Source organism: Andrena cerasifolii, chromosome 3, assembly GCF_050908995.1.
Source record: "Andrena cerasifolii isolate SP2316 chromosome 3, iyAndCera1_principal, whole genome shotgun sequence".
NCBI classification, from domain to species: Eukaryota; Metazoa; Arthropoda; class Insecta; order Hymenoptera; family Andrenidae; genus Andrena; species Andrena cerasifolii.
This window is the reverse complement of record NC_135120.1, coordinates 9,515,650-9,527,361: the sequence shown is the minus strand read 5'-3', so window position 1 is coordinate 9,527,361 and position 11,712 is coordinate 9,515,650. Positions and strand designations below refer to the sequence as shown.

General features: G+C 40.0%; 1 protein-coding gene across 4 annotated transcripts; it reads left to right on the top strand.

Annotated features, from left to right (window-relative positions):
• Positions 1–4,593: 4,593 nt before the first annotated feature.
• On the top strand, positions 4,594–7,617 carry LOC143366919 (phospholipase A1). 4 transcript variants are annotated; one of them, XR_013084854.1, is made up of 7 exons: positions 4,594–4,783; positions 4,854–4,911; positions 5,624–5,772; positions 5,906–6,148; positions 6,826–7,014; positions 7,240–7,380; positions 7,451–7,611. XR_013084854.1 is itself a non-coding variant. In XM_076808388.1 (7 exons), the coding sequence occupies exons 1-7, from the start codon at positions 4,711–4,713 to the stop codon at positions 7,506–7,508; spliced, it is 921 nt and encodes a 306-aa protein (XP_076664503.1). In that variant the 5' UTR covers positions 4,594–4,710; the 3' UTR covers positions 7,509–7,617. The 4 variants fall into 4 exon arrangements, 3 of the variants coding, with proteins under 3 accessions (XP_076664503.1, XP_076664505.1, XP_076664504.1); XM_076808388.1 differs by having other exon boundaries at positions 7,230–7,380; positions 7,451–7,617; XM_076808390.1 differs by lacking the exon at positions 4,854–4,911 and having other exon boundaries at positions 4,674–4,783; positions 7,230–7,380; positions 7,451–7,617.
• The last annotated feature ends 4,095 nt before the right edge of the window (positions 7,618–11,712 follow it).

Genomic DNA, 11,712 nt, shown 5'->3' with positions numbered 1-11,712 from the left:
CCGGGAATCAAGGGAGCTCGGTGTAAGCGCACGGAGCAAACGAGACGTTAGCTTAAGTCCATTCCGCCGACTCGCCCTCCCAGGTGGCGAATCGCTGGCCGGAAGTGCATGGATCGTTTCTGGATTAGTCGGCCGCTGAAGAAACGCGGACGACGTCCAACTCGGTGGCTCTCGTTGTCATTACGTTTGTTCTCTTGTAATCTCGGCGTACAGATTCGTTTCGAATAAAGAAGTACGTACGCTGAAACACCTCGCGGCGGTTCGTTCGTTTTAGAGTAAGACTCGCTTATAAAGTGGAGCAGTGCCTTTCTGTTAAGGAGTTACGCCGCCCGACGCCAAATTAAACGAATTTGTTTTTATCACGCGGCGTTGTCCCGCGAAGCTTTTCAGAATCACTGTTCTCCAAATTGGCTAGCAGCTTGACTTGAATAATTTTTATTCGTTGCACTTGAAATTTTAATAGTATCTTCTATAATTGATTATCCATTATAAACTTATTTGCTATAGGCAATTTTAGACACAATTTGGACTTAAAATTTTAGCCAAATTTTTCGACTAAAACTGATATTCTCTTCTAATACACACCATTTTCACAGAAGTCAATATTTTCGTCGTGTAAATAATGAAAATTTTCAGTTCTTTATCCTATGTCAATGTACCTATACGGGACTTCTACTGCTAGCCGTGGAGAGTCTCTTTTCAAAAACTGCAAGAAGCACCGGGAACGTCATTTTGTTTAAAAAAAATAGTTACCATTTTTTTTATATACCATAAGGCATGTAGAATAAAGCTCTTAAAAAAGTTTTCGCATTTATTTCCTAATTCCGCCCCAAAAAAATCTGAAAAGTTACTCCCTTAGTGTGCATAGTGGGACGTGACTTGACTGGGTTCGGTAGAATAATTTCTTGAGTGGACTCCTTTCTCAGTGCCTCAACACTTGGTCGATTCAAGGTATAGCATACCTTGATACAGAATTTCCTACATGGCTCGAAGGAATCCTCAACCGAAACAATTTAAAGCAATTTTTAAAACTTTTTATTCCCCACAAAAGTCATCGTCGTCGCCGATTCTCTTCCCGCTGGCAGCTACCGCCGCGATCGTCGGGGATCTTTGATCATCCCAGAGGGATTACGTGGATGAATATAAGTCAACCCCCCGCGAAAATGACTAATGACACTGGGGGATGAGAGATCCCAGCGTGCATCCGTACGCTTTGCCCGTGGTGTAGCCTAATTTTATCGGCGGCACCGTCTCTACCACGGTGGTGGACCCCTCGAGATTTGTCGCAGAGAGGATTAGCCGGGCGCTGAAACCGTTGTGCGTGGTAAAACTCACGCGAGCATCTTCCTGCGAACTCGAGGGGAAGGCGACTCGTTTAGGGATTAGAATTGTTTGTTGATTCGCAGAAATCGTGCGGAGAAAGTGAGTTGTTTGCGACAAGGTTTACGAGTATGGTGATTCCTAATGCTTCTTCCCCTTTCCGTTGACTACTGCATCAAGCTTTGTGCGTGAGGAATAGTGGCCGTTTGTAACGATTATTTTCGTCCATCCGGGGTGTTGCACGCGACTTGATTTAAAATGTCGAGACTCCCTTAATCTCGCCAGCTATTTCCAGCTTTATTTGTACTCGGCGAACAACAATCGTGACTCGTCGTGCGGCTTGCTTCGCCCATCCTTGCTTCAAAATCCAGATCCGTAGATCTGCTTCTCGTGCTCCGTTCCACGACGTACACCGCGCACTCCCGATACACGGAATTTCTTAATGACTCGCCCGTTCGTGTGTCGGCTATTATTATTTTACGCGTAATTATTCCTTGCGGTATGCATGTCAGGATGTCCAGTGATTACAGAGAAGCTAAGGGCGTTGCTTGCTCCGCGTTCTTTTATTACGGGCAACCGTAACGCATCAATAATAAGTCTTAATTGAACGGTTCGTAAAGATGTAATCTTTTTCGGAAGCCTTTGCGACTTTTCGGCCGAAATATCCATTCCACACTGCGCGCGGCTCTTTATTACTGGAAACGGGTGGTTCCTAGGGTTAAGACCACAGCTATATAGTATAGCTCCGCCCTAGTGTACAATCACCTTGCCATATTTTTTGGCAATTATTTACAAAAAGGCAGTCCTTACCGAATTCGATGAAATATGTTGTCAAAGTTCACATTCTGAACAACTTTTTCCTATACATATCACGGGCTAGATGTCTTAGCGGCACCCGGTAATGGGCAGCGCTAACTTTTAGGAGATTCACATTTTTTTATCTTAACCATCTCAACCAACTACCGATCACAGTTTTTGGCGAATATCTCAAAAACTAAAAGTTGTCGGTAAGGATTACCCTTTTGTAAATAATTACTATTTTTCTACACCCTGTAGAAAGCTAACTCCAAGTTTGTATCGCTGCCAGGGAAAACACTCCAGGATGCGCGAACAATAATTTCGAAGCCGCCCAGGAAACGTCGAGGTGGAAACCCGCCAAAATCGATCCAGAAAATTCTTTGCAACTTATCTCTGCAAAGTGCTGCGAACTGGAGAAGATTACTTGCTGCGGTGCTTAGCTTCACAGCCAAAGCGAGCGTCCTCTACCATCGATAGTGATCTTGGCGATCGACAAACGCGTCCTCCTTCGCGGAACGATCGGGGAACGTTGGAAGAGAAAGGAGGAGAGGTTCGAGGGCGATAAAATTCTCGGAGGAAAAGGGAATTTGTACGTGATGCAGTCGGTGCGCGAGCGTATCCATCGGGTCGTAGCCGCGAACGCACTTAATACGCAAACTGCCTACCCACCGACCCACCTACCTACGTAGGCAGACGCGTGTATATATAGAAGCGAGACTGGCGTGATATCACGACATCGGGATGCAGATGTTTAAGCCTACGAGAGCATAAGTTGGTAGGAAGAAGACATGCTGGTACCCGCGCTTAAACTATACTCGTTACACGCCGTTATTAATGGTCGATGTTTCGCGCCAGCCCCCCTTCGATGTACCCGTTGGTATTCACGCGTCTGTCTAACCTGCGGACGCCCACGAGAGAAACGTCTACTTCAGCTGCCAGACACCGAGGACTGACATAGAAGGGACAATAATTGTTGACCCCTTGCGCGCAGACGTAAGACGACCCGTCTTACTCGACACTGCGTGGAACCGGGGAAGAAGAGGGACCTTGGAAATAGTGGAAGCCTGAATTCTATGAGTAATGATAAGGAGAAGTATTATTATGCGAATTCCAGATAATATTCAATCGTGGTGTTTTCTAACGTAACAGGTTGCTTTCAGGCACGATTGCGTGAATTCTGCAAAATTCGTTACGTGAACTAGTAAACTCTGTTCCATATCATTACAGGGCCAATCATGTCTTGTAATAGCGTGTATAGGTAGTTCAATTTCAGTCTCGTTGAGGATAGATATAACGTTAATGTAATGTGCCTTAATGACTTCCTACTTCTTTTCTCCTCGTTTTTGTATTATCTTGTTTTAGCCCCATTTTCTCACTTTTCGTTAAACGGTTGCTGTCTTTGAATAAGTGTTTTATAAATTCCTTTGTGACTTGGCTGTTGTGATGTGTGAAAAATTATTTTCTGGCTAATTTAAGTGTAATTGAAACAAAGTTCACAATAGTAGTGTACCATTGAATATTCGTATTATTTTCGATTATTCTATTAATTTAAAAATATCTTAATTCCCTGTAAAGAGCATTTCATGCATCACGAAACTATTTGATCATTTTTCTGTTAAAAATTCGCATAACCAACAGGAAGTTTGAAAGAGAAAAATCAATTTTCAAGTATCTACAAATATTTCAGAAAGAATTTTCAAATATTTCAGAAAGAATTTTCAAATATTTCAGAAAGAGTTTTTAAATATTTCAGAAATAATTTTCAAATATTTCAAGAAAGAATTTTCAAATATTTCAAGAAAGAATTTACAAATATTTGAGAAAGAATTTTTAAATATTTCAAGAAAGGATTTACAAATATTTGAGAAAGAATTTTCAAATATTTCAAGAAAGAATTTTCAAATATTTCAGAAAGTATTTTCAAATATTTCAGAAAGTATTTTCAAATATTTTAAGAAAGAATTTTGAAATATTTCAGAAAGTATTTTCAAATATTTTAAAAAATAATTTTCAAATATTTTAAAAAATAATTTTCAAATATTTCAGAATATTAGGAACATCTATTAAAACATTTATAACAAAATTTTTTGTCAAATTCATCTCCATTCATTCACTCTTACCACCGCACACAGTGACTCAGATTTCTTTGTATAAATTCAGAGGAATAACTAATTATAAAAGTCACTATCTTGCTTTTGCTTCTTGACACCCAAATTGGCATCCCTTGATCCACAATATTAATAAGAAAAACCAAGCTACACGCATCATGTGCTCGAGCGAACGTGAATTCATAATCTTATCTTTCGTGAACGAATGTGCGAGTGACTGTATACGGACCGTGCCTTATTATTCCACATAAAAGCATCACGACAGATCTGTCAATCACGTATGCTACTGGAACAATATAATTTTCCGTTTCTTCCTTGTTACGTGACAGTCCGGCGGAGTGGGCCACTTTATATATATTGCGAACAATTTGCGATTTATTTCACAAACGCTAGAACACCGCGTACAAAGCATGAATACGTTCACTTTAAATTCGTCCAAGCAATAGTGCGCATTGTTTCTTCGCCACAGCGATCGGGAATAACAATGCAAAAGTTATGCGCTTACCTGTGCATACTTTTCTATCTGACTAGTAAGAAGACCGTTCTCGCCGGGATATGTACGTATAAATTTCTTTTCCCGTTACATTTCCCGAAAGTGATTAATTAAGAGTGCTGTTCACTGTACAGGCGAACAGAAAGACAATCCTGGTGCCGTTGGAAAAATTCGTCTAAAAGTTTTCCGGGGGTTCGTTGTTACTACTCTCAGTGAATGTATTTCTTTATATTTCTCTGCTTACTATGCATTTGCTTTAATGGTGACGACTTTCTAATAGTTTCAGACGTGTGTTCATAGAAGTAGACAAATAACATCCAGTTAGCACAGGAAGGCATTAATTTCATGGAGTAACGCAAGTGATAAACTCAGCTTTGTTTGTAAAATATTCTGGGCGATTTATTATCTCCTGTATTTGTGTTTTTTACAATTACCTGCCGGCGCGTGGTCATATAACAGTGTATTATAAACATACAGTCGCCAAAGATTGACATGGGGTATTAGACAAGCGAAGAGAAATCACTGGCGTTACTGTTGCAGAAAATTGCAAACTTTCCAATAGACTGAAACACATTTGATTTATAGGCTCACATTAACTGGAAATACTTTCCTTACTTCTGTGAGCACTGTACGCCTCTAAACTCTTTGCCCCCTTTTTTTAAAAAATAACCTATGTGAAATTCAAGAGTGCACAATAAGAAAACGTCACGCTATAAAACGACAAAGATCATAATTAATACAAAACATCTCATCCTCCGTGGTACAAGAATTATCGCCAAAGTGGATCTGACTTATCATTAAAATGAAAACTGACTTCTTCTGTCTACTCGATTCTAATCCAATTCTAAACCATTACAACTAAACCCGCAGAATAATCGATCACAAATTATTATTGAAACTGTAGCACCAGCTCTCATTCAATATCCACCATGGACACGCCAAGAAATCCAGAAAATATTATAGAGGACATTCTCCCTGACAAAAGATCCATTCTTTATATACACGGATTCATGGAGGACCCAGAATCTGACAACGTTCGGATAATTATTAAAGGTACCGATTTCATATTCCCTAATAAACATACTCAGTGGTCCGGAATACGGGGAGACGACGAGAGGAAGCGAATAAGCGACGGAAGAGGCGACGGAGAAATGAATTTCGCCGGTGCTTGATTCCATGTTCGAAGCGTACCTGGATAAAGGAGACGTGAACGTTATCCTGGTGGACTGGGGCGAAATAGCGATTGACATTAACTACGTTTACGTCGCCAGCCAAGTGCCTGTTGTAGGAAAGGCGGTTGCAGAATCGCTGGAGAAACTCGGTGAAGCGATCGATTTGAACACGTTGCACGTGATCGGGCACTCTTTGGGCGCTCACATTGCTGGCCATATCGGGAGATACATGAATATCACTCTCAGTCGGATAACGGGTAGGTTCTCCAAGAAGGAACTCGTTCCACCGCCAGGTGAGAGTCAAATTGGTAGGATGTTTTATCGAAATCAGCTTTTCACAGTAAATTATTAGCAATTTTCTTGATATCAACCTGGATCACTAGATAACAAGCAACTTCTGATGACGAACCTTTGATGCCAGATAACAAGGAATTTTATCCAAATCAACTTCGATTGTTAGCTAAGAAATGCAGAGTTATTCATTCGACCACTCTAAAACACTAGATCTTGATAACCCTTTCTTTGAAACACCCTATATGTGTAAACTCCAGATACACTTGGGCACTTTATTTGCGAGCATTTCGAGTTTATTTCTATCATTAACTTTCGGAGTTATTAACCTGCGAGCGAATAACAGGATTTAAGGAGAGCAGCGAGGGTCTTCAGAGCGTGGGTGAAGATAGACCCAGGCTGTTCGAAATTTAATTTGAGGGAATCAAAGTGAAAGCATTTTTGGGGGGTTTCTTAAGTGTTCCCTCGAGGTACTCCTGCTAACTAACACCTATTTCTGACAATTATGATTACTATGGTACGAAAGATATTCCGTAATCAGTGGACGCTTGACAGAATTAGGTCCCGGGGTACTCCATGATCCTCGAATAAAGTGCTAAAGTGGAAAGCAGAGTACCCTACATGTACGAATCGTTCACCGCAGGATTAGATCCGGCGCTCCCGCTATTTTATCCTTCCACGTGTCACGTTAGATCAACCGACGCGGAAGCAGTTGTTATCCTTCACACCGACGGTGGGTTCTACGGAACGCCTATCGACACGGGGACCGTCGATTTTTATGCGAACAGGGGAGTCAGTCCCCAGCCTGGCTGCCCCATAATCATCGGAGGAGGTAAATCGCAACGCGTATCATTAACATGTTCGACTCCTTTGTCGATGACATAGAAAATTTGGATGCACTGAAAACTTACGAGCACACTTCGAAACGAGAGAGAAATTTACGAGCTTTAACAGAACAGTTGATCGAGATTAGAGTAATGCAGAATATTGAAATGCATCGTCGATTAATATTTATGATTTCTTGGAGAGTTAATTATTTTTCGGAAGAACTGTGCAGCCACCAGAGGTCCACCAAGATATTCGCGGAGGCCTTGAAGAATCCGAAAGCCTTCCCCGCGCACAAATGCATTGACAAAATCCCAAGGAACAGAAGCGAAGGGGCAGAAATCTATTTTGGAGACTCTACGCCACATAATATGTAATTAGAACACTCGCTACAGCGCTGTTGCATTTTACAATATTTGTCCTGATATGCGCGGTTCTTTCAGCTGTGGAGCATACTGTTTCGACACAAACCCGCAGTCCCCGTATGCTAAGGGGACTTAATCATATCAAATTTAGCAAGAAGGGACTCACCCAGAATAAAAACATTCCACTCGTTCCAAGAGAGAAGAAACAACCCAACAAAAAAGAACCCAGTGCAACAAATTATGTCTAAAAAACACATGCGCGCATGAAGTCTCTCAAATAAAAGGAAAAATATATGTGCTCAGTTTTGAGAGAAAAGGAATTTCTCAGGAATTGGATTTGCTTTCCACAGCAGTACAGTGAGAAATAATTTGTCTTGTTAGAAAAAGAAACCGAATATCGAAGGCTGAGGAGACTTTCGCAGTAATTTATCAATGTGTCCCACGCGAACGACTCGAAACTGCCAAGATTCATCGGGCCCGACGAAACAGGATTGAGAATGAGCATCAACGTCGCAGGGGATTGGAAAACAAGATAAGAGAAAAATGCAGGAAAGAATAAATGAGTGGGCGTGATATAATTGGCAGCAGTTCATAGGCAAGCGGTGGTTCCATCAGGCAGCTAGTCCCGAGACGCCCTCCAGTTTATGTTAATGGCCCCAGCTCCACTTTTATGCCACCTCGTAAAGCGGAACGTGGCCGTCACGATTGGAAAGTAATCACCTGCGTCTCTTTGAAGCAACCTTATTGCACGTACGCCGACGTTTTACACGCCACGAGATCCTCCTCCCTTTCTCTTGGACACGGATGAGACGCTTAAGGGAGCACGCCACTTTGGTGCTTTCGAAAAATCCATTTCCCTCCACATTCTTGCAACTTAATATCCTAAGAACATTTCCCAAGGACACCGAAGCGAAATTCGAAACGATAGCCCGGATAATACAAATACTGATTTATGGACCTGTGCTCAAGGAAGATTTTTTTTATCCAATTTTTGCGGCTACTAAATATGTGCCTCCGAATTCATCGGCTACTTTTTAGGGCGCCTGATACAGTAGTGGTAAAAAGAAAGTTTAAACAGTGAATGGTAACAAAACTAAGATGGTCTCATTCGAGAAATTTATATCCCATATATTAAGGGGTAATTCAGAATTGACCAGTGGTATGGTTTGTTTTACGCAGACGTGTAAAAATATGAGTTTTGAACTTTCTTTTGAACACCACTCGTGTTTGATTTTTTTTAGCAATTTTCCAACTTCGAGAAAAATATAAGAAATTAATGTACCTGTTCCTCGTTCTTTGGCGTTATGTTAAATATATATCAAAATTGAAGGCTGTAATCTTGATTAGAATATAATTTCTTGAATTATTAAATTAATATTTACTAACGATTGAAACGCGACTTTCCCCATCAAAGTGCATCAATGATACCGCGTAGATGACGAACAAGCCTCTGCAGCTTATTGTCGACTTCTGCACATAGCACAGGCACGCGCAGACGACCGTTGGATTGCAAATTCAAAAAGGACAACCAGCCAACCCACGCTACCTCGTAGTTCTCCATTGCTAATCAATTGACGCTGTATCAGAAGTTCTTTAACCCCATTGTGTTCCGCGAAGGGCACACTGAACGCGGTATAATAGATTCGTGTCCACGAAAATCCTTCGACGCTTGATAAATCAACAACTACGTACACTAGCACGTGTACAGGGTGTGTAAATAAGTGTCGCCCGGTATATCATAATCGAAAAAGCTTTACTATTTCCACCTGAGAACACCGATTAACTACCAATGAACTCGATCAAACCATTCTCAGAAGTTGTACAATACTTTGAATCCTTAGGTAACTTCTAATATTGAAAATTTATAATAATCCGTGAAATCAGACGACACGTTGTAATAAACGTTTGTAACTTAAGATACTCGTAACTCTGAGCTACATTCGTTATATAAAAGAAACTATATTTAGCTATGTAAATAATAATTATTATTAGTCTTTAATGCGCAGAAATTTCGAAAAAAGTTTTACATAATAAAGAAGTAGGTGTCATTGGTGCACCTTAACTAGGGATTGCAGTACCGGTAAATCGGTTTCCCGGTTTCCCGGTGAATCGCGAGAAATATCCTCAAATTCTTACCGGTAATTCGCCAAATTTTTACCGGTAATTCGATCAATCACGTACAGCAATATAGCGCATATATGTGTTCATTAATTCCGTCGACATCTACTGCGTTATCAGTGAAAAAATACTTCAATTACTAATAAAGACGAAAACCGAAGTATCTCGTGAAGAACGATCTCTGATCCAAAAGGGAACTAAAAATCTGAATCAAGTCATCAAAAAAATGGAAGTATTGTCAAGTAGAGAAAGTAAGAAGAAAGTATATGTATACAAATGACATATGATTTCTTAATGACTACCCAAGTGACTGGATTATTTTGTAAAAAAAATTAGGTCGCGTTCAGGAGACGAAAATTTAGACAAATTATGTTTTTCGAGCTTATTTGTTGAAAAGAATTATTAAATAAAAAATATTTAATTACGTACGTAAGTTAAGTTTCTTTTCATTGTTTTCGTGGCGAAGATCCACATTAATAAGTATTGCTATTAGTTATACAAATATATCTATTTTGTGTTATATCATTTTATATTTTATGTTCAGAATAGTTTCATTTGCGTGTAATTTTTATAATGCTCGATTAGAGTTAAAAAAAAAAGTTTTTGTAATGTTTACTCTTATATTTTCAATACCGGTAAATTACCGATAAACCGGTTTCGATCGGAAATTTCACCGAATTACGGGTAATCTAATTAAATCGGTAAATTTGCAATCCCTAACCTTAACATAATTAAAGTAGTTTTCATAACCCGAAATGTTCCTCGAATCGTTTTACTGTATTTGAAGCACGCATATCCTCGTAGAAAATTATAGGATTTTCCGTCTTTCAATTTTAGAAGCACATAAAGTTAAGAGTAATCGCGACCTACAAATATAAGAATACTCTTATTGCTTGGCGCAGAAGGCCATCGCGCTTCCACCAAGCGCGTGCACCATCATCAGCCCGCGTATTTCATTCGGCAAGGCGCAAATGGCACTTCCGTTCACGAATTGTACACAAGTCCGAGGGAATTCGCTAACCGATTTGGTAGGCTGACGCACGAGTAACCGATTATAATTTCATTCCGAACCGCGCGCCGTCATGAATAATTAATACGAATCTGGCCGTTCTTCTTGGCGCGCTTCGTCCCACAGAACCTCCCATCGAATGGCGCACACATTCCACGTATTTAAAAAACGTCTTCTCCGCTCCGAAGTTCAAGGGCCACTAAAAACAGAACCGACGGATGTCACATGTCGCGACAGTAATCGAATTACCTAGATCCAGATCGACAGGTATCGAACAGTACGTTGCCAATAATACCAACACCTCATCCTACGTCTATAAAACTTCTATGAGTAAAAAGAATATTCCATCGACTTTCGTATATACCAAGGTGGTAAATTTTAACAGAATAGCAGTTATTCCTGACAATTGACTTGCTTAAATAAACGAAACGCAGATGATATACAATTTTCGACGTCACTGCGTCGACACTGTGGATCGAGGAGCCTCGAATGAAAGAAGGGTAGACACGAAGGAGATGGAATGATTGGAATGTGTGTTCGCAAATTGCGAACAGATGTTCTTCTCTGGTTTAGTATCACTGGCAGGGGATTGAAGGCGGCCCCTCAAACGACCGAACGAAATTAAATGCCCCGCGGGCGTGCACGCAAAAGAATTCTAACGAATTGAATTAAGGGGTTATGCCTAGTCAGCTTTCGTAAAAGGACGGGATTTTCGGGAATTTTTTGTGGAATATCTACTGTATATTTTTTTACAACTATTAGCTTATTTTGAAAGTACATATGTGTAGCAACTCTCAGTAATTTTGTTATAGAAAAACATTAAGAAATTAACGAATAACAGCCATTCTCGCGGAAGCTGTTTTGATAAAGGCGCTGTGCGGTGAGCAAGTTTTCTCTAAGCCGGATCAGCTAAAATTAAAAATTCTAAGTAGTTGTAAAGAATAAATGTGACTTGGAATGCTTAAATAAATCGGTCCTTCCCTTCCTTCTATCTTAAATAAAAGCATTTAAAATTATTAAGTGTTGCTCGATTATTCCCACCCCTGAATCCTACGAAGATCATCGGTATTTTATTTTAATCGAGAAGAATTGGCCCTTTCGAATCAATATATTTCTTATCCAAAAATTCGTTTTTGCAAAATGAGTATTAGAAAACAAATTCTTGTTTTTCAATTTGTTTTTATTAAACATACCAATATATTACACCTTCCTC

Coding starts and splice junctions, on each gene's coding strand:
- LOC143366919 (XM_076808388.1), top strand. CDS start 4,711: ATGCAAAAGTTATGCGCTTACCTGTGCATACTTTTCTATCTGACTAGT. Junction 5,773..5,905: donor CGTTCGGATAATTATTAAAG/GTACCGATTTCA, acceptor CCATGTTCGAAG/CGTACCTGGATAAAGGAGAC. Junction 6,149..6,825: donor CACTCTCAGTCGGATAACGG/GTAGGTTCTCCA, acceptor CGTTCACCGCAG/GATTAGATCCGGCGCTCCCG.